Here is a 26,315-nt window from a genome sequence, read left to right on the forward strand (position 1 = left end):
ATGACTAGTATATCTATTTCCCCCCCCCCCCCCACGGAAAATATCCAGTTACAAATTCTTGCAAGTTCAGAATTAAACTTACAACAGTTGAGTCAGACTTTTGGTGGTTTTCCCGTTGCCCTAGCCAGCATCCAGTGTTACCGGCTTTTTCGCTGAATAAATGAAAGAAATATTACAGCACTGTATAAAAGATGACTCAATATTATTTTATAAAAAGAGAAACAATAGACGTGGAAAGAAGGAGCAGAATGACGAAAAATTGAGTGAAGAGGAGGAGGAGGGCGGAAAGAAAAGAAGAAAGTGAAAGAAAAGAGAGGAAGAAAGAAAGAAAGAAATAGGGAGGGGAACATTTAAAAATAGGAAAGAATTAACTTAAAGCGGACTTAAAACACTAAAATAATGAGTTGACAGCTTTTACTTGTTCTTATTATATTTACTGAATTGAACTTTATTGTTCAATTTTATTATTAACAATAATATAACTCCTTTAGATTCAGTTGAAATAAGGATAATATGAACTGATAATGGTAATGATCTGAAAGGAAAATAAGGACTACATAAAATAGAAAGAAAGATGATAGAAACGGAGTATGACAAAATTGAAAGGACAATAAAAAAGGAAATGGAGGAGAACTTGAACGGAAAAGGAGGAAAAAGAGAACATGAAGGGAAGGAGGAGAAAATGGAGGAGCACATAAACGATAGGAGAAAAAGTAGTAAAACATGAAGGGGAGGGGGAGATAATGGAGGCCATGAAGCGAAGGAGGAGAAAATGAAGAACATGAAGGAAAGAAAGAGGAAAAGGAGGAGAACATAAAGGGAAGTAGGAGAAAATGGAGGAGAACTTGAATGAAATGAGGAGAAAAGGAGGAGAACCTGGATGGAAAGGAGTGGAAAATGATTAAAAAATGAATGGAGGAAGAGCAAGGAGAAAACGATAGAATAAAATGTCAGGAAAGAAAAATTAAAATATGAGCTTAAGGAAAGGAGATGAACTAAACTGGGAGTAAAGAGAAGAGTAGAAGAGAAGGAAGGAAGGAAGGAAGGAAGAAGCCGTGTTAAGGGTAAGAAACAAAGTAAGAAAGTTCAAAATAAGAAAATGAAAAGTAACAGAATATTAGCAGAGTGGAGGAAGAAGGAGAATAAAATATACTTAAAGGAAAAACAAAAGGTCGGATAGAATAAAAATGAGAGAAGAGAATAATCTTTTTAAAGCCATGATTAAGAGAATTGGTGAGACACAATATTCAATATTCTATGTGTTCTTACGGCAAGTTGATTGTAGAAATCGCTGCAAAAACAAGCATTATTTTAATACAATAATATTTTAATGTTTATTCCTGTAACTTTCATAGATAGTGAATATTTGGTTTAACAATTATGTTTATGAATAGACGAGTGAAGTGATATGTTGAAATGAATGTCATACGGATAAACCTGGGATCGCGTAGGCGCTTCCATTCTAGTCTTCTTGATATTAATGTAAATTATAATTTTATAACGAATAAAATGGAAAATAGAGAAAAGAGAGGCTCAGCTGTCGAGTCAATTACGTATTATTTCTTGGATGACTACATATTACGAAGAAAGCTACGTTTCATCTAGAACACGACGTGGAAGCTTGCGTCTATAAAATACAGAAATATTCCATAATGAAGACAGTGTGCTCAAGACACACCATGCAACAACATCAAACGCACACGGTAAGATAAATAATAAAAATGCGGAATTATAGTTTAATATCGTAATATTTTATTTCGAAATGTTCACGAAAAAATTATTCTCTAACTAACTTAACACTGAAGATATTTTTATTTGACATCTGTTGATATTAATGAAAAATGGAAATTATCAGTTTATTCGTGTTAAATATTTCGATGGAGCGTCAGATTTTTAGTCTGGAGGTCTGATTTCAAGTCTCGACGAGACAGTGCAATTTTTTATAGACAAAGTACATATTGAGACTATATCATCTATTGATGACTATTCACCTCTCTGGTGTTCTTAGGCTGAGATATAGATAAATGTCAACACTTGATCGATTATTTCGACTAAGATTTTAGGTTTCACTTTTTGTTATTTATGAAGTAGAACTTGAGTTTTTTAAAATGTGTACCGAAACTCATAAAATTTCCGAATTTTCGAAACAAGCAATTTTCAGAACTATAGTCATTCTTCCAAATTCGTGATAGTTTACATTTATTGCTTTTATTCGTCTAACATAATAGTCGAAAATAGTGGGCAGGTATTGGCTGGTAAGACGCTAATGTAACCTTTATCAATGGATGCCACTCAACTTTTGTACAGGCGTAAAATGTAACGATTGATTAATTGGCTGTTACATTTTTATTATGTTATATTACTTTTGACCAATAAAATGGTACGGAACAAGGTTTTTTAACCAACCATGGCTGCTTATCCTACAAATTTTATTACTTCTCTAGCATTTGGTTTTATCACCTCCCTAGCATTTGTTTGCTTTCATCGCCTCCCTAGCATTTGTTTCTTTATTTGCCAACATTGTACTTTCAATAATTGTATATTTTTAAATGATTCATGTTTATTTCATCTTTCTTAATTAAAACTTTTCTGTCGTTTACCTTGCTTACATTATTTAGGTTATGTTACATATTCTGTTGCATGAGATTATGGATAGTCACGTACCAGAGATTGTTTAATATATATTAATAATTAAAGTGGAATGCATTTGTTTTAATAAGAATTAAACAGAATCAACAAAGCACTCTTGATAAGTAATCGTATATAGAGTTCAGTGAAGATTGTATAGTTGCCACAATCGGTAACATGAGGACAGCTAATCATAACACACTACTGCCAACTAGCGTAATATTTGTAATGAAGAGATGGTACAAAAATACATTTGAAGACAGTTTAGTATCGTCGTAAGTCAATTAATATTTTATGTATTAGAGTACTTTATTTCTTCTAATATTTGTATACTTTCTTCTAATCGTGTAGTAGTCAATTCCCACTCGAGTTTTTATTTTCTCTAGATAAATCAAAACCTCTAGTGAGATTACTGTTGATAAAATAGTTCGTCAGTTATGCTTAGGGTTACCACCTTTTTATTTTCAGATTCCCGGACTCATTCCATATTTTGCCCTACATAGCCTACATAACATTGCTTGTACACTATTTAGTTTGACGAACAGAAAACAACTTGGTGTTACAAACATCAAAGATTTAAATTTAATTATCGTTGAAAAATTACACTTCCCTCACAATAAAGAACACATTTTAATATCATCAAATGTAAACTGTTTCTCAACTATTTCTTTCTTATCACTGAAACTTAACTGCATATTCCTTGTTTGATTTTACAGCTTTAATAAGCAAGGATTTAGACACCAAATAGTCATAAAATTCAAGCAGTTCATTAACTAGAAGTTGGCTTTACATTGTATTTCTGCTTTAACGATATCTACAGCAAGCCTATTACAATTATGAGTCCAAATATTTCCCATTATTGCAAATACTCATTCTACAAATATGCATTACTGAAAGTAGAGATAACACATGCTTAACAATTACGAACAGATTACGCAAAGATTCAACTCTAACTTTTGTAAATAAGAAGTTCCACTTTGATTCACACTCTTTATATTTAGAGATAACTTCAATAAGGACATTCTTTACAAGACAGTATTCTGAATAGAGAGAATTCATGTCTGGAAGATCACACAACCCAAGTTTATTTAAGGAATCTTCAAGATCATCCATTTGACGTCTTCTGTGAGACTGAAGGCTTTAAAATGATGGAATGGGTTGTTCTCACTGAATTCGACCACTTTTGCAAGTAATCAATAGCAGGGATTAAATTAGGAATATATATTTTTTTAATTCTGAAAAACATACTTAAGTTATGTTTTCCGTAATTTACAACTGCATTGTTTGCCGTATATGCGGTGACTTTATTAATATCTAAGCCCATATTCTTTAGTACCTCCCTAATACATTCAGCAATTGCTTCTAATCTGTAGTTTTGCTGTCTCCATGAAGGTCCAATAATTTTTCATCATGTATAGTACTGGATATAAAGTGGAAATAATTTTATTTTCTTTCCTATTTGAATCATCATGAGTCACCAACGTTTTCGTGAATGATTTCAGTGAGGTTCTAGAACATTACACACGATCCTGGAGGAAAACTTATCAACACATTGGGGCAGACCTTGGGTTTTTTTTAAAGCGTTTCATGCAACGCTGTAGCAAAAAGAGGGTAGAAAAAAAATGCAATCCGGCCAGCTGATTGCAAAATGGTGGACAATTAATTAGCTACTGGTACTGAAGTAATAAATTTAACCTTAAAAGAACACGATAATGTTATGGAATAATAATAATAATAATAATAATAATAATAATAATAATTATTATTATTATTATTATTATTATTATTATTATTATTATTATTACTATAAGACTTTAACAATAATAAACGTTGCAAAAGACTAAAACACGCATTACACCATGAAGGATAGTGCAGTAATTCGTAAAGCAGTACGCCTACTGTATTTGGGGTTGTTGCACGGTTGCTGCGGAGAAAATAAAGAAACACAAAAGAATGGACTTGCTGCAGCTCTTCACATTTCGCTTAATTGTTGTTGTTGTGGTTTTAAGTAGAGACACCCTACCCAATTTTGACGTCTGGTCATTAGCGTCTTCGTTAATAGTATATTACGAGATAAATGTATAAATCAGAGACATCAGCAGATATCAGAAGATTCAAAGTTTCATTTTACATCTCACTATATGACGTTGTAACTCTTTACATGTCACAAATTCTTGGACAAACAGAATGGAGGGGACATGCCATGGACCATATCCTTTTATTATAAAAATTATCTTCATAAATTTATCCACAGACGCTTTGTGTATTGGACAACCGAATATGATGTTGTCAGTCGTTTCCACTGCACCGCAGAGACATTTAAACGAGTCTTGTAGTTTCAATCTGAATAAATACAAAGGCGTAAGGGTCGTATTAAATTTCGTTTTATAGAAAAGAGAAATTCCCCCTCGAGATGCAGAACATTTTGTAAACCATATTGGTGCTAGATTTGAGTTCTGTCGTATAATATACTTAATGTTAGTAAGGACAAAAATCTTCCATAGAAATTGTGTCATCCCTATTTTCTGATATTTCGAGTCTCTTTTGGCAGTTTATCTACAGCTTCATTTCCCGGAATACCCATGTGGCTAGGAATCCATACGAGATGAGATTTAGATTCTAGATCATGTATTAATTGCTTGCATCGCACTATTAATTCAGGCGTTCTCGTTTGCATGGTAGTGGACGGTATCTTCTATAGAGCACTGCGAGAGTCCATAAAGATGGAAGTGTCAGAATATACTCTAAGACGAATGAATTGAAGAGCTTGTAACAGCGCCACAACTTCCGTGAGCATGTGTGGTGTAGGTGGAATCTTCCTGATAAACCAGTAGTGATATTTATAAAAACTGCTTCTGTTCCAGAAATAGTTTTTGAGCCGTCAGTAAAGATGATCTTGACTCCTGTAGATTTCTGTTACATAATCTTGATAGAGTAAATGAGGTTTATGGTCCTTGGAAAAAAAGAAGTGTTAGTGCCAATCCCAAGCATAAGTACTTCATAATTTGTACAGTGTATCTGTGATACCGAGATAAATTGGGCACTAAGAAGTATTTGGGGAAAATGGGTAGAAATAGAGGCGGATTATAGTTGATTCGTCCATCAATATTGTCCACCAATCGAGTTAAGAGTTGTAATTTAGGGAATTGGTAATCCTCAGTATTCTGGAAAATATGGTTCATCAAACGGTGTCCTCCGATTTCTTGGTTACTATCAAAGTTAAGGAGTTTCAGTTCTAGTAATATTCTCAATTTGTTTGGTTTGTCTTCTATTCCAAGTATATGTTTACAGATATTATATATCTTGGAGGATAATTTTTACATAGATTTTAGAAGAGTGGGCAGGGCAAGTATCCCATAATCCTTAATCATTTGTATAAGTTGCTTGTGTAGTAATTACTACCTGTTCCACTTCACGTTACCTCTAGGGGTGATGTCGCTACCGTCTCTGTTTACATCAGAACTACGGTGACTGTGGGCAGCAAACGGAGTTGCGGGGGTAGGAAACATGGTACAGTACGTGTTGCAATGTTATAGATAGTATGTAGGTTCTCGAGTACGCTCCATTAGTACACTCCGGACATTCTTACATTACTTAAACCTGAATATCATTTCTTTCACTAGACGCCAAAGTGTGGTTTTACTCCCACGAAACTTAATGCTGTCTTTTATAGCAAAAAGAAGTTTTTTCAGGGTAGGAATTTCTCTATGCTGTTCATAATATTCCAGAAAAGTTCTCCGAATAGCGCACTTGTCAAGTCATCTAGCTCTACTACTTTTGTGAGTCTTGGGTTTTTATCGGGAGTTGATATTTGAATTCCTAGTTTTTCTGCTCTTTCACACTCTTTCCCAATTGTTTTTATTGTTTTTCCGCTTACTCCAACGGCTTTTGCTGCACTTTCCACTGCGTTTGCTAAAGGTAGAATGAGACCCGCCCTTTTTTCCTCTCTACAAAATTTCAGTACGTTATAAACAAGGCTCGGAACTTGGGGACTTGTGTCGTGTGCATGAGTAAGGTTACAGGTACAACGTACACAAAGCTCACGCTGCAAGTGCTCAGGGACAGTCGTGTGAACTAAGAAAGTGGCCACAACTAATGACAGGAAGACGGACGAAGAAACTGTTATGTCAAAGCCAATGACATTCAGAGAATTAAAGGTAAACGGTCTGTTTGAGGAAATAGAAAATACGTGTTATTTCGAATGGATATTATAGAAGTTTGAAAATACATTTTGTTTTAAATTTAAGATACAGAATTTCGTGGAGAATTCGGAGGAGATACATTATTTTTTTTCGAATGGAGAGTTTATATTTTGTAAGTTGTGCCACACACAAACTAGAGGCTGGAAACGAAATTCACTGAAAGGCATTACAGTCCCTCAAATTGTAGAAAAGTCTGTCCATTGCCATGGATCGAAACGTAGAGAGGCTTGCCCTACTAGTGACACACTAATTGAAAACTATTTTCGAGAAAAATTTAGGATATACTTATCTTTCTCAGATACGAGATCAGCTAGCAACTGCTGAAAATCGAACAGAAAACAGTAACAGTCAAAACATTTAGTATTTTAAGTCTGCTACCGAAAAATCTTCGAATGTACGTAGTCACACACTGTAATAAAATGTACACATCAGAACAGTAAATTTGATATATTTCTCATGTTTATTTTTATTATATATATGCTATGAAATTACGTGTTTCAACCCACCATAATATTATCAATATGTTGTTGCAGCCAGAAACCACTTTTGTAGCAGACCTGACAGTACCTCCGTGCTGGAAGCGGGAGTTTGTTGACATTGAAGTCCGGTCGCTTAGTCACGTGCAAAGACACAAGTCCCCAAGTTCCGAGCTTTGGTTATAAATTATCTTCCTGCTTTGAGAATTGTACACTTTCGGGGATGGTTTCTTCTTTGGAGGAGTTTCCATATTGTGTCACAATTGCAATCCTTCCCTGAAAATTCCACACAGTACATTAGGCTATCTTATGGATTCGGTTATATAAAACCTAAACTGAACTTGATTGAATGCACAGTATTTTCAATGATACTACAACTAAATAAATCACTAATGCAGTATTAGAATGCGTCAAGGGCATGTAAACACGAAAAGTTTCATTCAATACACAGCATATTAAAAGATATTACAACTAAATGAATCACTAATGCAGTATTAAAATGCTTCAGTGGAGTATAAATACGTACCGTTCGATTCAATGCACAGTATATTCAATGATAATACAACTAAACAATTCACTAATGCAGTATTAAAATGCTTCAACGGATTGTAGACATGTCCCTCACGCTGCTCTAGTCTAGACTGATAGACTAATATTCTCTCGCGACTGTACAGTGTATGACGTAACGGATGGTTCACGAAGACGCCGCGGGTAACGTGAGCTGAAACGGGTTGTATAAGGCTTTGAGATGTTGACTCCATGATTTTCCTGCAATATACCGGAAAATGACTTCTCTAGCAGTCAGTTTTTGAAGTAAATACGAATAATGTGCTTTACCATTTAGTTTGGCATCCAAAATGATGCCTAAGAATATAACTTGCATTTTTGTCGGAATGATAGACTGTTGGATAGAGATTGTATTCATTTCAACTCTTGACGGATTTAGTACAATATATATATATATATATATATATATATATATATATATATATATATATATAAGTTCAATCATAAGACATATCTCTTTGCAAATGTTTATTTGCTATGAAGGTATTAAATATATATTAACGTTTTCGCCTTATTTGGCATCATCAAATATAATAAAATACGTGATCTGAAGCTTGAATGAATTGACAAACGAGCAGTATAATGTACATGGTAATTGAGTTTTCATGAGTTTTATGTATGCGGTTATATATAAGGTTGTAATAATTGATCTCAGTACAATACAATACAAGTTTGAAAGAGTCGAAAGTGGTTGTATATACATATAATTCATGTTACAGGTGTACATACATGATTAAATAGTGAGCAATTGAATTATACAAAATATCGGCGATGTTAAAGACATCAATTAAAATTTGATTATGAATGAAAAATGAAGAAATATCATAGACGCTCCAAACCACCGAGCAGCACACATCTACAAACAAATAGAGGCACATACACACAAAGCATCTATACATACAGTTTCTGATAACCATGATTACGCACAACAAACCACCAATGACAACTATTTTCAGCACGCATTAAATCAGATAGAATACTCATATTCAAAATCCAAGCGTACATATACTACATTACAGCAGAAGCCACAAGCATATGTTCTTGATAATGATTAATTGTTAACAACACAAGACTCATCAATTTGTAACATAGTACTACACTAATTATATAGTATTTTAATACATTTTATCCTTCGCGAATTTTAAATCTATGATATTTCTTCATTTTTCATTCATAATCAAACTTTAATTGATGTCTTTAACATCGCCGATATTTTGTATAATTCAATTGCTCACTAGTTAATCATATAACATGAGTTATATGTATATACAAACACTTTCGACTCTTTCAAACTTGTATTGTATTGAAATCAATTATTACAACCTTATATATAACCTCATACATAAAACTCATGAAGACTCAATTACCATGTACATTATACTGCTCGTTTGTCAATTCATTCAAGCTTCAGATCACGTATTTTATTATATCTGATGATGCCAAATAAGGCGAAAACGTTAATATATATTTAATACCTTCATAGCAAATAAACATTTGCAAAGAGATATGTCTTATGATTGAACTTATATATATATATATATATATATATATATATATATATATATATATATATTGTACTATATTACCAGACCTATCTGAACATAAAAATGAACTGCTGTTGCCAATTATCAGGTCATGACATTTCTCTAAATTTATTGGTAATTCCAGAGACTGTAGTTCTTTATAAAGACGTTGTATATCCTGTATATGGTTATTCAGAATCAATTATAGTCCTTTGTTTTCGAGGAATACTTAGTATAGATTACTATGTCATCAGCAAATAACAGAATCCGAGTATTCAGATAAGAGAATTTGCTTAATGTTGCAATGTAGATATTGAAAAATATAGGGCTGATCGACGAACCTTGGGATAAGCCCCTTCTTGTGAATCGGTAATTACTATTTCAAAATCGAGAATGTAGTTGAATTTGTCATTCATACATGAGGTTATACATAATGTTTATAAAGTTAGTGGGGATAGCCAATTGATGTAGTTTAGTAATTAGTGTAGTCATGTTCACATGATCATATGCTAGAGTTAATAGACAAATAAGGCATATATCTTCCGATTTTGTAACTTAGCTATATGCCCTTTTGTTATGAGAGTTAAGATATTAGTGGTGCAATTTACCCCTCTACGGAAGCCATTTTGATGCTTAGGCCATAAACCATACCTCTCCAGAAAGAAGATTAAAAACAAACAAAAACAAAAACAAAAACGCAAGGAGACCGGCAATCTGTAGACAGTGTTGTCAAACCAACTGTATGTTTGCCTGTATACTGCTGCCCTCAATGGTGTAAATGTTAACTATGTTCAAGTGAAAAATTATTGTGAAGTGATATCGCGGGATGAAGATCACATGGCAATACAAGAAATCAAATCAGATTCACGGACATATGAGGCGTCCATTGCCAAATGCGCCCTTGTCCATAAATGTTCAAAATTTAGATACTGGTATCACTGCATTTAGGTGATCATTCTCTGTCTAAATATACACGCCTTTAAACCTGTATAAAAAGCATTTTAAAATTACGGACAGATTCAAAATGCCCGTTGTCCACAACAGAGAATCAATCATGGCTGGCTATAGTAGCTGTCATCAGTACAGGAACAAATGGACTCTTGCCCAATGACGGAGCTTATGAAGAATGTGATATTTACTTCCAAAAGTTATCTTGTCCATTTATCATTTGGATTTGTCGTCTTAGGTTTAATGCTTAATTGTACAGAGAATTAAACATCTTTATACAATAATTTAATATGGTTCTGTTGGTAGTACCTCAATAGGCACAGAGCATAATAAACACATTAATTTAAACGACCAGTACAGCTGTGAAACATATTCAAAGTTGTCTTGGATGTTTCAGATAATTGGTGCATTAGAGACTTTCATTTCCCTTATAGTATTGTATTTTTACTCACATATTCTCAGTTTAATCATTGCATTAATTATTATATTTTAATTCATCATAGCTTTCATCAAGAATAAGGATGAACGACAATTGAGGTTAGGCGAGGATCCGGTGCAGTGACACCATCTCTTAAGGGAAAGGGTCCATCGCTTAATGAGCCTGCACTTTGGAGAGGCCTGGGCTAACTTGCAATAGTTGGAATTTTACAAACAACTTAAGACTGTCAGTGATGTTCAAATTGAGTTGCCATCTGAAGATGAAAATGAGGGGGGTTTCATGGAAGATCTTGAAATTGCCAATGGCTAGAGACAATGTAAATGCTATTTGCTATTTTGCTATTAATAGATAACTATGATTTATTAAAATTCTGATTTGTGTTTCATTCAGTTTTCATTAATTTTGTGTTAATTTTATTGATGGCTTTTTTTCTTCGCCTTAGTGGAGGTGACCGAAGTATACATTCCTGTTATTTAGGCTTCTAAATTGCTTTATTTTTCAATACTTGTAGACTATACTAAACAAGATAACATAGAATATTCACAACAACACAAAACAATTTGTAATCATAATTAACACAAATGAGACCGATAATTTATGCTTTATATATATTATTTATTATTCATGTCCTTCGCACCGATTTCAAGCATTTTCCCTTGGATTGCTCCCTTCTGTCTTCCTATCCTTTTATGACTGAAAACACAAATATATCTTAGCATAGGCCTATTATAGTTGTACATTGTTTCCTGCCTCTAAATTCAAACACTAATCTTTCAGATGTGGAGAGCTCTTCTTCCTATCACTGTTATTGGGGCGCTATCCTCTTGTGTCCTAATTGAAGAACCTTCAGATTTATTCAAATTAAGGAAGAGAGAGGAGAGTGAAAGATATTGCGGACAAGATCTGGCCAACGCTGTTAGAGTCGTCTGTAACGGCAGTTTCTACGGACCCGATGAACCAGTCAAGAGGAATGGTGACATCACTGAAAACAAATTTCTTCAAGGTACTCAAAAATTGTAATCTATTTCTAATTTCATTACGATTAATGTTTCCTACCACCTGTGATCTAAATTCTGATTAGTCAGTTGTGGCTTCTTACTGAAGTGATCGACAAGCTTCAAGATTTATCAAATTTGTGATGAAATACCTATTTTATTGCGTTCCTACGTGCAGTAGTCCAGAGATTGAGATGAATAATTAGACGCACGAATTTAAACAAATATCTACATGAGGTGGATTTCAAAGATAATATCTTTATCTATACCGGTACTCAACGTAGAGCGGAACCAATTAGACCTATTCATTATAATAATGAATATAGAAAGTACTGGAAAGAACATAAATCCTCACCATAAATGACTCCAGTAACTGAGAAAATAGTCTACGAACATTGTGAAAGTAGATTTATATAAACACCATCGTAAAGAAAAAATTGCGACTGTAACAGGCTACAGTAAAATAATAAGATAGATAACTGATGTTGATGGATATGGCGATTTCGTAATATCCACCGTCGTTGTTCATGTGATAGCGTTTTTGTCTTCTGATTCGGAACTACGATCGAGAGTAGGTTCGGTTCCCGTTTGGCCTGATTACCTGTTTGGATTTTCTCCCAAGGTTCTTCACAATTGTAAGGCAAATGTTAAGTAGTCCTATCGCGAACCCTCTATCTCGTCGAATATACCATCTCATAATCACCAATTCCATTTACGCTATAGGAATGTCTCTAGAATACAGGTAAGTAGCTTCAAACCGTGCCGTAACGTTGTGAGAAATTATAGTAAACTCTGGTACAAATAACTAATTTCATAACTTATTTTTGTTCTCTTATTTTTTGTGCAGGGGAAAGTACAATTTTTGATCCAAAGAAAATACTACTGCCAAACTGATCGGCAATTGTTTTTCTTAACAATGTTCTGAAGATAATTATCCTGAATAAAATTGCAAGAAAACTAGAAACTGTCTTGGCACTGAAATGAATATAAGCGATCCATCTTCACTGATCTCCGTTTGTTTCTGCACTCCTTTGGTTCGAAGCTCAACACGGCATAGCCAATAATGCTGAAATAGTTTTCTTACCTGTGTACTAGAGTCTAGTGACGTCTGTATAACCTAGGAATTGATTTAGCGTCATTAAATTACGGGTTAAAATACCTTGAAATGATAGAATTCTAAATACCACTATCTCACTCACTCTGAACAGCATAAGAGTTGTGTTCTACCGAAAAACTCCTACACAAGTGTCTTCTATGAGTCTAGCGCCGTAGCTGCGTGATCTAAGTCATCACACATGGGAATAGCGTTACACAATGATCGCTGTTTCGAGTCCTTATGAGGAAAGACATTTTCATAAGATTTTGGCCAGTGTAGGCTATAGAACTGGGCCCAATTAGCAACGTGATGAATTTGGGGAACTACAGTGAGTAGCAGAAACCAGTTTCGCAAGCCAGCTATATTATCAGAGACGATCATCGTGCTAACCTCATGTTCCTCGCATACTGGTTGAATGATAGTTCACTTCTGCTGACGCACGTGGATGTAAGAGTAGCAATCCGCTGATAGGCTTGTTTTTATCGCAACAACGGATTTGTTTTTTTTTATTTCTTTTAAATCTATTTATACATTGTGGAATATTTCTATGAGACCCAGCTGCACCTCACTCAGTTGACGGTTCCTATTTTAAAGAACAGAAGTTTATACATAAAACTTGTGACGAATAATTTAGACTTGGATTAGATCACTTCCTAGTACATTAAAGTACCTTAAAGTACCATAATTTAATAAGTTCATTTCTTAATTACTTTCCTCCATTCCCTTTATTTTAATTTCCGTTTATTTTATCTCGTTTAATTCCCCCTTCCGTGTTGTCTTTTTATTTTTGATAATTTATTTTTCTTTTCACGTTTACTTTTATTCCTGTATGCCAAGTTAGCTCTGTGACAGAGCGTCTGCTTCCAGACTAGACGGCCCGGGTTCGATTCCCGGCGGGGCTAGAAATTTTGATCTAAAATTTTTACCTCGACATTAGGAGAGGTGGCGGTGCACAACTTCTAATCACTAAATAGTGCACCAATATGCCTGGTTAAATTCCAAATCTCTCCGCAGTGCGTATGAAGAGAAGGCATATTATGTCACTGTTGACAGTGATTTGTCCATCGGATGGGGATGTTTAACCTAGCGGCCCCCTTGGTGCTTTCGACAGGAATAGGCTATGTGGCGGCACCGGGTTTCCCCTTCTTCCTTCCTCATCATCATCATCCTAACCCATTCCTTACACTACACTTACACGGACATTTACACATATAGGGTAATTCCGGGTTAGATGGCCATAGTTTTCTAAATCACTTAGAACAGTTTAACCGATGGGTAAAGAAATGCAAAACAAATCAAATACGTTCCTTGAAAGTTATATTTCATCACTACAGTGCCTCAGGGAGCATAGAATTCACTGATGTAATAAAACAACACGCTTAAAATATAACAGGCCACTGGCCATCTCACCCAACATATGTGGGTGAGATGGCCATAGGATATAAGGCTAGATGGCCACCATTATTTTTAAGTAAATCCATAACAATTTTTTGTAAAACGATGAGGTTTTATGCACTAGACACATAAATATGGTGTCTAAGTGCATAATTATGATTGTTTGGAATTTTTCAAAAAAAATTTTTTCGTTTTTTTCCTCTTTTAGTGAATTTTCCTTAAGACAACACAGAAATAAATTGAAACGCTTATAAATACATAATAATAATAATAATAATAATAATAATAATAATAATAATAATAATAATAATAATAATAATTCGAGGCACGACAGCACATAAAGGACCATGATCGACCAGCCGGCTGCTGACCTCACGTCCACATGCCGAAGCAGAAGTGGACGATCATCCAACCAAAATGGAGGTATCGTGTGATTAGCACGATAATCCTCCCAGCCGTTACAGCAGGCTTTCGTAACAGGATTTCGCTACCTATCATAGCTACCTAAGTGCATCACGATGCTGGGTGGGCACCGGTACCATACACTGGCTGAAATTTCATGAGAAAATTTCTTCCCCCATGAGGATTCGAACCAGCGCGAATTCCGTAACGCGAATCCTAGGCAGGATGCCTTAGATCACGACGCCACGGCGCGGGACCTTGGGACATTTGTCATACGATGGGATCAATTTTTGTATCATTGTGTCGTAGAAGTCAGCTTCCTGGGATCGGAACCAGCATTTGATAGCCGTTTGCACCTCTCTGACGATCCCATGATATGACAAATGAGGCGCCTAGAATCAAAACCCTCTAAGTCCATAAAACAAAATTTGTGGGAAAATGGAAAAAAACTGTTTACATATGAATAAACTTTCTTGGGATATAAACAATGCTTTCATCAAGTATTTTATTGTCATTAGATACAATTAAACAAATTACAGGATTGCCTCTTCATTTAAACTAACAAATTCGTAAGGTTAAATTAATACTTAACTGATTTTGAAAGTGAAAAGTGTATTTGGAGGTTTTTGAGAGTAAGAAAATTAGTTCTAAGCATAAAAAAGTGTCAAAAAGGAAAACATTTCAACTTAAACCTTCCAAATTATGTGGGAAATGAAACCTAGACATGAATTATGATTATGCACATGCTTTAAACATAACAGCAGTATAAATTTGAATATGTTATACTTTTTAAGTTTATACAGATTTTACACAATATTGTCACATTCCTCTTGCTCCAGATGAATAGTTTCTGTTTCTTCTTCTTCTTCTTCTTCTTCTTCTTCTTCTTCAATGGTATTTCTTGAATTTATAAACTCAACATAAAACTTCAATGTAGGTAACTCTTGCCAATCAGGCCCAAAGTGTTTCTCCCAAAGTTTGGTCACATCTTTTGTCTTAAGTGCGTTCAAAGGCACTCCAAGACTTAGAATATCAGGTTCAATCATTGAAATTCTTCTGTTTTTTCTTGTTACTACCTTTGGAATAATGGTGTCAGTTCTGTAGTTAACCTCACCTTGCACTGTTACCTGTTCTTTCAATTCAGGTCGTCTTAAAATAAATCTTTTACAGGGACTGAACTTGAAATGCCAGTTTGCAGGAGATCTTAAAATTCTGTCTGCCTCTGTCTTCTACTTCCAAGGTTAAAGACTGTTCCATGTTTGCGAATAATATCTTTATATTCTTGAGAACCTACAATCACTTCCTTATTTCTTTTTCGATTACTCCAAATATGCCATTGGGAGGGAGAAATGAATGCCCAACCGCAGGAAATATAATTTCCACTTTGTTAATAGAGGTGCTTCAGTGAGTAGCCATTCAGAGCACATTCCAATCATTGTTGTATTTTTATTTTGTGCAGCACATCCATGTGCACAAAGTCTAACAATATTTTTGCCATTAAGGTCACAATAATTGTTAAGCTGATGAAGTACGGAACTTGCTATATTATTGGAATTGTTGCCATATCCACTCTCATTCCAAATATAACAGTGTACATTTCCTGATTGAAATTTAGATCTTGAGTTACATGTTACAGCAGTGAAGTTGTAAAAGCTCATCTGGCGACTCATATATTATGTTGATTGATATGACAATTTTGGAAGTATTAGGTTCTTTTGACAGTCAAACGACATTGTAAGAACTTCTTGCTTGTCTTCCTTGAGAAAATCACAAAATGCATCAGCTTTCATTTTATGCAATCGTTTCTTTATTTCCAATTACTTAATAAAGTTTAAGAAGAGCTTCACCACACAAATAATAAATCAACATCACACAGCTGACTCCAGTATAGAGGAATGCTGGGTAAAGCAGATCCACATTCTCATTGGCAGAAAGGGACTTGGTGGGTTTTGAATGTAACAATGGCCGAAATGCAGTTGGATATAGCGGATATTGAAACTAACCCTGACTTTTGTCCAGCATTTTCAGAGAAATCCAGCGGATTTTTCAGAAAAATTATGTCAGCATCGGATTGTCCATGCGAAGATACACAGAAAAGCAACTTTAATCTCATTTTTTTCCTTCGATGGACTTGGCGGGTTTTGATTCTAGACGCCTTAAATATCTCATTCCGGTGAGGAATGTGTTGAAAAAAATAGCTTAAAAATTGCTGTGTCTGTTCCAATAAATTTTTTCAATTAAATTGTGTTTTCTTTCTGTTAACGACCCCTGGCGAACTTTTTTTACTGCCCTCGAAATTGCGGTCGATTGGCCAAAATTTGTGCAAGCACTTCTTTTGACATTATTAACATGGTGAAAGAAAAAAATAATTTTTTTATCTGCCCCCATTAGAATGCTTGCTTGTCAGCCAGTCAGAAAATATTGTCAAGTTCTTCAACAAAAATGTAAGCAAGACTATAGACATCGGTCCCTGTAAGGAAAAAACCATGTTCCTGCTTATTTAATATCGCGAACAAACCTACACCCATTGTCATTGCCTATGTGTCACTTGATCCCATTGCACCCTGTGTAGAATTGCCTGTTTTAACTCTTCTTTCCAGGGCTTTTCTTGGAATATGAAATGTAATGAAGGCTTGACGTACAGAAGTTTCATATTTAACGGCTTCAAAACCACGGTTTAAGTCATCTTCATTCCAAAGATGCGGTTGCTGCCGGGCATTGCTTTATATTTCATCGGAATCTAGAAATAACGATACTATTAACATAATAATACTCCTCAATTATAGGCCATCTATCCCGGAAAAATGCTGGCCATGTCTCCTTTTTTTACGGGAGAGATGGCCATACCGCGTAATAAAAACTGGCAGCAGTGAAGAGAACAAATACAGTTGAGATAGAATGTTTAAAGACACCTTACCTCTTTAATAATGTTTCCAGCAAATTTACCCACAAAATGCAGTATTTTTTATTGTTATTTTAGGAGGTGTAAAATTATTGCTTGCTCACAAACTCACGAACGGCTACAAAACGCCGAAATAATAACCTTACGTTTTCGCAGATGCAACAATCATTTCGTTTAATTAACATCTGGCGGCAAACCGATTTTCATTCGAAACAGATGATTAGAATAAAAATGAGAGCGGTTGGCCGTCTCACCCACATGGCTATCTCCCCCGGAATTACACTCACCCTAATACATGACATAACTCTTCACAGATATACATCATGTACAGCATAGTCCACAGAAGTGGTGCACAAATTGAAAATGGGTCACAGTTCTGGCATCTATTCGCAATATGCCGAACTCGAATCACGCAAGTGAAGTGGGTAGGCATTAGATACATACAAACACACACACTTTTCTTTCTGCCCTTCTCCATATATTTCCTCCAATATTTCTCTTTATTTCTTACTTCTTCATTATTTATTTCCTTCTTTTGAATAATATTATCGTTTTTAACGATACTGTATTAATTGCGAGGTTATCTAGCGTCTGTGGAATTTATGATTGCGAGATTTTAATTCGGCCAGTGATAGCTAAAGTTCGCCATGGAATTACCTGACATTTAACTTACAGTTTCGTAAAATTATAGGGAAAATACCAACCAGGTGATCAGCCCAAGCAGAATTCGAACCCACACTCAAGCATAGTCCCTTATCTTTAACGCCTAGACCACACCGATGGGTCTTCACTCCTTCCATCATTTCCTTCGCGTTTATTTCATTACTGTCTCCATGCACTGATTCCTTCTTCACTCATTAATTTCATCTCACTTCTTGTTTTAACTTAGAATACGTCTTTCCCCGCATACAGTGTGAGCACCCTTTCCGAGATCAGAGGTGAAACAAAAAATGACTATTTCAGATGTTTACTGTAACAACATTATGAACCACAGCTGAATGTTAATGTTATTAGTAGTTAGGCCATGAACAAATGTAACTTGTGTGATCACGACCAATGACGCCACCTTCCCTCGCTATGGGCATGAATAGGCGGCTGATGATCATAAGCGTCAATTTTTTTTGGGGGGGGATAGATGGCATAAGCGCCATTGGAAGGAACCGCAGACATATTACATATGCGCCAATCACTATATAACAAAAGCGCCAACATAAAAAACTTAACTTATCAAAATGCCCATGACTTGATTTATTCTGATTTTACGTTACAAGAATAGGCTATGCAGTATTTTTCATCTGGAGCTCGTCATCTTCGTCATCGTCCATGAATTGGTTTCGTCTAATTTCACGTAACAAGAATATATTTTCATCTCTAAGAAGTCCTACATGTGCAGATTTTTTTTAAAATCGAGGATCACTGTCACAGATGAAAAGTGCAAACCAAACGTATTCCATGCTTTACATTGCTTCGTAGCACTACGCCGACTTACAGGGAAGGAAGCAAAATACTAACTGAAAGTAGCCGAATTTCTTATTCCGTACAACGTGTACAATTGTGAAACTTGGAACATACATAAAAAGTTCCATCAGCTAAAATATTTACTTCGTCAATGCATAAAAATTTTAAATTACTTTGATTTGTTAGCATAACAATTTCACTTTCAATATCAACATAAACAAATTGTTCATTTTTATGGGTGAGAATGCATGGTTTTCAATTGTAATAAAGTGTGTTACAAGTCTTTAGGAGCAACAGGGAGTGATTTCCTCCTTTTCCTATACATAACCATTCGAACATTCAAAATGGCTTTCGAGTTCAATGAAGTATTTTGTACTGCACATAACTCCTGTCGCATTATTTTGCTGAGTTTCTCATGTAGCTGCTCCTCTGCTTTACGCTTATAACTATTTCGTAAAACATGGCTTTCAATATGTACGCGGTAGATGTTTCATGTGAATGGTTTCTAGATTCACTTAAAATACAGATACTTGTATCGTTGGTTACAATTGTACTGTAAAAGTACACCTCCATAATATTTTTTCACAGCTCATCACTCGTATTTTTCTATACTTAAAACCATCACGTACTACACAAAACACACCTGTACTTATTAGTGGTAGTCACAGTGAATTTCATCTCCGCACAAAACTGATACACAGACAAGACTGATAGCGGTAAGCACGAGACTGATACACTGAGATACAACTGAGCACGTTTAATAAACCGTGAAACAGTGTACACCGATGGTGGAGCTTTTGTAGCATTGCGAATGGCGCTTTCGTTATGTGGTCATTTGGTGATTTTGTAACTAATATAAGACAATGCTTGGCGTGAATGTAATCCACCATAGCAGGCTCGGACATAGAGACCCAGGACACCAAGGCAGTTAACAGAGTCGGGCCCCCTTTTTGGTAATTTAGCAAAAATAAATTTTATTTTTATTTTTCATTTGTTTAACGTGTGTTTTATTGTATCAGCAAATACCACTATTATTATTATTATGATTATTATTATTATTATTATTATTATTATTATTATTGTTATTATTATTATTTTCCTTCACCGTGGCTCCATCTGAGGTTGGGGCCATAGGCAGCTGTCTAGTTTGTCTAGGCAGAAATTCACCGCTGAGCATTAAAGGCACCGAACTTGCATATCAAATTATTAACTGTGTCGATCGGTGTCTCTTAGTAATATCTCGGTATCGAGAGCAGCTACAGACCTGTGCAACTACACCTTTGATTTGTAATGGCGAGTTATACAATATTAAAGTGATAATAGACAAGTGCAATAAACTTTAAGTCAGGGCTGGGCACATTACTTGATTCTGAGAAATGAGCGCTGTGTGCTTTAAAGAGCGGGTCTCGCGAGCGGTGTGACATATGCATAGTGTACGTCATTCAGTGTCGGTGCAGTGGTGACTCTGCAGTATGATGGCGAACTTTGAAGACGGAGCTTCCGCTCATACACTAAAGCGTCCCGCTACTCCCAATGCTTTTAATGTATCATGGGAGGAGGAGTTCTTTTTGGTAGAGAGCAGTGGATTAACAAATTGTTTAATTTGGCATAAAACACTCCAACTGATTAAGAGGTTAATATCCAACGACATTATTCTTTACAACATGCTACTGAATATGACAAATATGTTGGTAATGAATGCCATAAATTAATACAACTTAAAGAAAATGTTTCTCAGGTACATTATATTAGAGTATCTATTTGATATTTGCAATGCATTATATACACTCAGTTATTATACACTTAGTAAAATATAATTTTAAATTATACAAGTATTATGATATATAATATATAATATTATATATCATGAACTGTAATATACTACTATAGTATGATATATCATAATGTTTGTATAATTTAAAATTATATATTACTAAATGTACTATAATAACTTATAATGCAATATAAATATCGAATAAATACTATAATATAATGTAACTGAGAAACATTTTCTTTAAATTGTATTAATTTATGATCATATCATATCATATCATATCATATCATATCATATCATATCATATCATATCATATCATATCATATCATATCATATCATATCATATCATATATCATCACATATTATATTATACTAGTGGCTTGTGCAGCAAATGCTGCAAACTAAGTTCATTAGACGTTCAAATAAACATTTTTAAGATTTATTTTCAATGAAGAATACCAGACATTCGGAAAGTTATTTGCTTCCATAACATGAAATATACTCTCTCTCGAGCCAATACTGAAAAGAACCATGCATATAAATATCTACACCACACCGCCATTAAATATATGAAAAAGACCCAATCCCACTTGATTAATAATTATAAAAATATTTGATTTTTAATAATATTATTATCTTGCATAAGTTTTATAGCTTTCAGTAACATATACTATATATACTATATAGCCGCCACTCAGTAAAATATAGAAATCAAAATCTAATTTAAGTTATTCTCTACATCTACTTATATAACCAAAACGTTTCACTTTCATATCATCAATATAGCATTAATAGCGGATCAAAAATACAACATCATTAACACCTCAATCTGTCCTAGTCTAATATATCCATTTCAGACAGTGCCTCCAAAAAAATTTCTAATAAATTCATAGTGGATGCAGATATTATGATAAGGGGTGTGCTGAAAGAAATACTGCAACTGCCTAATGACCTTCCTACAGATATGTTATATACTGACACAAAATTCAAGGGATTAGGTTTATTCTGTTCAGCATGGGACTTACACTTACAAAATATAAACGCATGTAAGATATTGCTTAAATCCAATAATTCCTTCCTACATGCTACAAGGAAATTATCCCAAGAAATTACATCCAGTCTCACAGCACTCAATATCACCGAATCAGCAAATATTTTGGACAAGTACGGCACTGTAGATACGCGAAAGGTACGGCAAGTATTAAGAGAAAAAGCGTTTGAGAACTGGAGCCAGAAAAAACATAAAGGCAAAGGCGTGCTCTTATACCAACAATATACCCCGGCCAATAAGTGGATCCGGAATCACAAGGGTCTTTCCTATAGTGAGTGGAGGGAAGCAATCAAGATGAATGCGAACGTGTCAGCTGTGCGTAGTGTACCTGGCAGGTCTTCGGGCAGTAACCTCTGTCGACGTTGCGACAGGGAGGTTGAAACCCTTGCCCATGTCCTGGGGGCCTGTCCACACGGTGAACTTCTACGAAATACGCGGCATCATACAGTAAGATCTATAATAGCAAGATCTATAATAGCCTTAAGGAACAAAGGTTATTCAGTATATGAAGAAGTACACGGCATATCCAGTGAGGGCAGTAATCGAAGAATTGACATAATTGCATTTAAACCTCCCTCTCTTGAAGGTTACATCATAGACCCTACTGTGAGATTCGAATCGCACGAACACCAGCCAGAAGAAGTACACGAGGAAAAAAGGAATATATATGAACCTTCCATCAGTTTTTATAAGGACAAATACCATCTGGAATCCATCGTCATTACGGGACTAATGATAGGAGCCCGTGGGACCATACCCCGGTTCCTAGTCGACTTCTGTAAATCTTTTGGCCTGCATAAAAGTATTTTAAGAGATCTAACAATTGCAGCACTCAAAGGCTCAATAGCTATTTTCAGGCATCATACATATGGACCATGACTAATTCGCATCTCCTTGACGTTACTTCGTTTAACATCATGTGTTTCAATATAATTCAAATTCTTTCTTTTTCACTCTAACAACAATTTATCGCTAAGCCTCAAGGCTTTTACTCTATTGTATCATGGTACTCTTTGTCGACGGCAACCTGTAGTGGTTACAGGAAGAAATTAAATTAATTAATAATGAAAAATAGTCACATCATGGCATTAACTACAATAATATTCATTTCTAATGGTAATAATGTCATCAAACCACCTCAAGTTTTGTAGTTTTTAATATCCAATACACAGCTGTACCCAGAAAATTACACACCACAGAATCGAACCTGTAAATTATTTTTAGTAAGTTAAGTTTTTAATGACCAATTTAATTTGAGCTCTAAATATGTCAGCATTCTTGCAGATCATGGCCTTCGTGTAATATTGTTTACTGTAGTCTGTGTTTTGTTTTATTCTGAAATGCAACACGGCTGACTTGATGCTCGCTTCGCTTCTCCTTTACAAAAAAGCGAAGGGAATATCAAGTCGGCCGTGAATGCTATTAGCTAGTTCTCAAAACTGATGACAGATGGATTTTGGAAAATAGGAAAATTATGTTTAAAAATTGACATTTCATTGAAAACTACTATTTTTCCGAAAAACTTTGAGATCCAAGCTTCAAAATGAGGGTTCATTTATTAAAATCCGTTCAGCCGTTTTCCCGTAATTTGCATTACCAGTTCAAATTATATATATAGATTTGATATTTGCAGTGCATTATATACACTCAGTTATTATACACTTAGTAATATATAATTTTAAATTATACAAGTATTATGATATATAATATATAATATTATATATAATGAACTGTAATATACTACTATACTATGATATATCATAATGTTTGTATAATTTAAAATTATATATTACTAAATGTACTATAATAACTTATAATGCAATATAAATATCGAATAAATACTATAATATAATGTAACTGAGAAACATTTTCTTTAAATTGTATTAATTTATGATCATATCATATCTTATATCGTATCATACCATATATCATATCATATCATATCATATCATATCATATCATATCATATCATATCACATCATATCATATATCATATATCATATCATATATCGCATCGCATCACATATTATATTATATTATATTATATTATATTATATTATATTATATTATATTATATTATATTATATTATATTATATTATATTATATTATATTATATTAGGATTATATCATATCATATTATATTATATTATATTATATTATATTATATTATATTATATTATATTATATTATATTATATTATATTATATTATATTATATTATATTATATTATATTATATTATATTATATTATTGCAAAGGAATTGAAAACATTCAACGAAGGTGAATTCATCAAGCGATGTTTAATTATATTGGCAGATGAACTCTGACCACAGCAAATAGGGGAAGTGGAAGCCATATGCCTGTCTCGTAGAACCGTGGTGAGGAGGTTGCAGTATGTGCCTGTGGGTTATGTAAATAAGCGTAATGATTTGTGTGTATAGAGCGAAGTTTATTTTATTAAATTAATAAGAGTGTTATAAATTCTGTAATGTACAATAGATTGATGTAATATCCTTATAAACTATTATGTACTGACAGACTGAATAACTAGAACAACCGTGGCTCTTGTTACATTAATGCAGGGAAAGTAGTTGTAATGCGAGTACGCCACTGCGTGAGCGTTCTGCTCTGGCTTGGAATTGAAGTGCCTTGCGGAGCGAGAGCAGCTCTGGCCGACTAGACTGAGCCGCTCTCATACCCGGCCCTGCTTTAAGTGAACAACAGTGAAAAATTTGTTGTGAGCTGGCACTAATTTCGGAATTTCGCTTCGTATGAAATGTGTAACATTCTTTTATTAATTTTTTAACTTATCACACACTCATAAACTCTATTTGTAAACCAAAACAAAAATAAGGCATTCAAACCAACAACTATAGTTCCATTCCTGAAAATGGGTGACGCATTCTACGTCCCTGTGTACCCCTGATACAGCGTAGAATTCTTCTTTTATCTCCCCTTTACATTTTCTATTCTTGTTTTTCTGATTTTGCTTTTTAAAATTCCTTCTTCTCACTTTATTTTCATGTTTTTATATAAGCTCATTTAGCCTATTTATTCCTTCAATTCTTCTTAAGTCTGACTAGTGTAATATGAGCTAGTGGCGATATATGCAATGGAGGGGGAAAGGAATTGGCCACCTTAACACATTATCTCCTTGCATAGTTGCCTCATAAGTGGTGCCTTCTTGTAGGCCTAATCCTTTGTGAGGTTCAGACCTGTCTTCGGACAGTTGACCAAACAACAACTACAAACCTTCTTTTTAATTTTATGTTAGCAACCATATAAAATTCTGACATAATATTTAACTCAGTTACTGAAGCGACTGCATTATTGAGTCTTAAAGCACAGTAAATTTCAAGTAGCCTATTGAATTACTATTTAATTTCAGATCTGGAGAAGAGGCCGTGGCCCCAGCTACTAGACGTGCCAGTGACTTTTCCCTTCCGTCCCCGTCATATCTCATCCCAAATGAGGTTCAGGAGACATCGAAGACAAACCTACGAGGCGCCCATAGTGGACGAGTGCTGTATATATAAGGGCTGCACTTACGACGAACTCTCTGAATACTGTGCCACGGACCCTGTCGCTCAAGATTAAGGTCATGAAATATAAACAGAAGTGTGTACATTTGTGTGTGTGTTTATACAATAATTAAACGAACATAATGAAACTGTCTCTTTTGTATTTGTTCTAATACTATACGTTTAACGTTCCCAGGCGAAGAAAATTATTAGTAATTCTTTTGCTATTCTTGTAAGAGACGAAGACTGTGTGGTGTATAGGCCTAAGTCCTTTTATTGCAACGGGAGTATGACTGGAAACAAATTTCGCTTACTACGGCGTAGTTAAAAAAAAATGACATGGGCAAGTAACGGCACTATTAGCGGTGATATAGGTCGTCAGCTTTCAACAGTCTCGCGACTATTACAAATTACAGATGTAATTTATTTCCTTAAATTACAATAAGCGCTGAAACTGTCGACTTGTGAAAAAAAAAAAATAGCACCACACTTTTTGTACGATTTCTTCATCTTATGCGTGCCGGTATCATAAATGAAGATTCGTTGTAGGCCTACTGCATTGTCATGAACTGAACTGAATTGCACTTAATGGATGTCAGATTTATATTAATGCTGTAACCTTGACGTCTCTTCAGCCTAAGTTATCTGTCCACATTACACAACACAAAACCTTCTCACGCTCGATCCAAGACAAATGTAGGCCTACATACTATTTCCTGGGCAGTCGTATTCGATCTATTATAATAAAAATGGCCGACGGAATTTACCTGAGCGAAATCTGTTTCCTGTCGGACACTCTATATCTCTATTAAGAGAACATGGACTGGTAATTATAACGCGTATGTATATAGATCAGAGTTTCATGTATACTGAAATGAATTGTGTTTCCGCTCAACACAAATATACTCAACTGAACTGTGAGCTTCTGCTTTACTAC

At 34.6% G+C, this 26,315-nt stretch overlaps 1 protein-coding gene across 1 annotated transcript; it reads left to right on the forward strand.

Moving 5' to 3' along the window:
- The first annotated feature begins 1,584 nt into the window (after positions 1 to 1,584).
- On the forward strand, positions 1,585 to 26,315 carry LOC138715370 (LIRP-like). The gene is made up of 3 exons (XM_069848216.1): positions 1,585 to 1,703; positions 11,561 to 11,786; positions 25,246 to 26,315. The coding sequence occupies exons 1-3, from the start codon at positions 1,653 to 1,655 to the stop codon at positions 25,452 to 25,454; spliced, it is 486 nt and encodes a 161-aa protein (XP_069704317.1). The 5' UTR covers positions 1,585 to 1,652; the 3' UTR covers positions 25,455 to 26,315.

The sequence above is a fragment of the Periplaneta americana genome, chromosome 15 (assembly GCF_040183065.1).
Source record: "Periplaneta americana isolate PAMFEO1 chromosome 15, P.americana_PAMFEO1_priV1, whole genome shotgun sequence".
Taxonomy (NCBI): Eukaryota; Metazoa; Arthropoda; class Insecta; order Blattodea; family Blattidae; genus Periplaneta; species Periplaneta americana.

Excerpts from the sequence above, each read along its gene's own strand:
- LOC138715370 (XM_069848216.1), top strand. The coding sequence starts at position 1,653 with ATGAAGACAGTGTGCTCAAGACACACCATGCAACAACATCAAACGCAC. Across the intron at positions 1,704-11,560 it reads AACAACATCAAACGCACACG|ATGTGGAGAGCTCTTCTTCC; the intron begins GTAAGATAAATA and ends CTAATCTTTCAG. Across the intron at positions 11,787-25,245 it reads TGAAAACAAATTTCTTCAAG|ATCTGGAGAAGAGGCCGTGG; the intron begins GTACTCAAAAAT and ends ATTTAATTTCAG.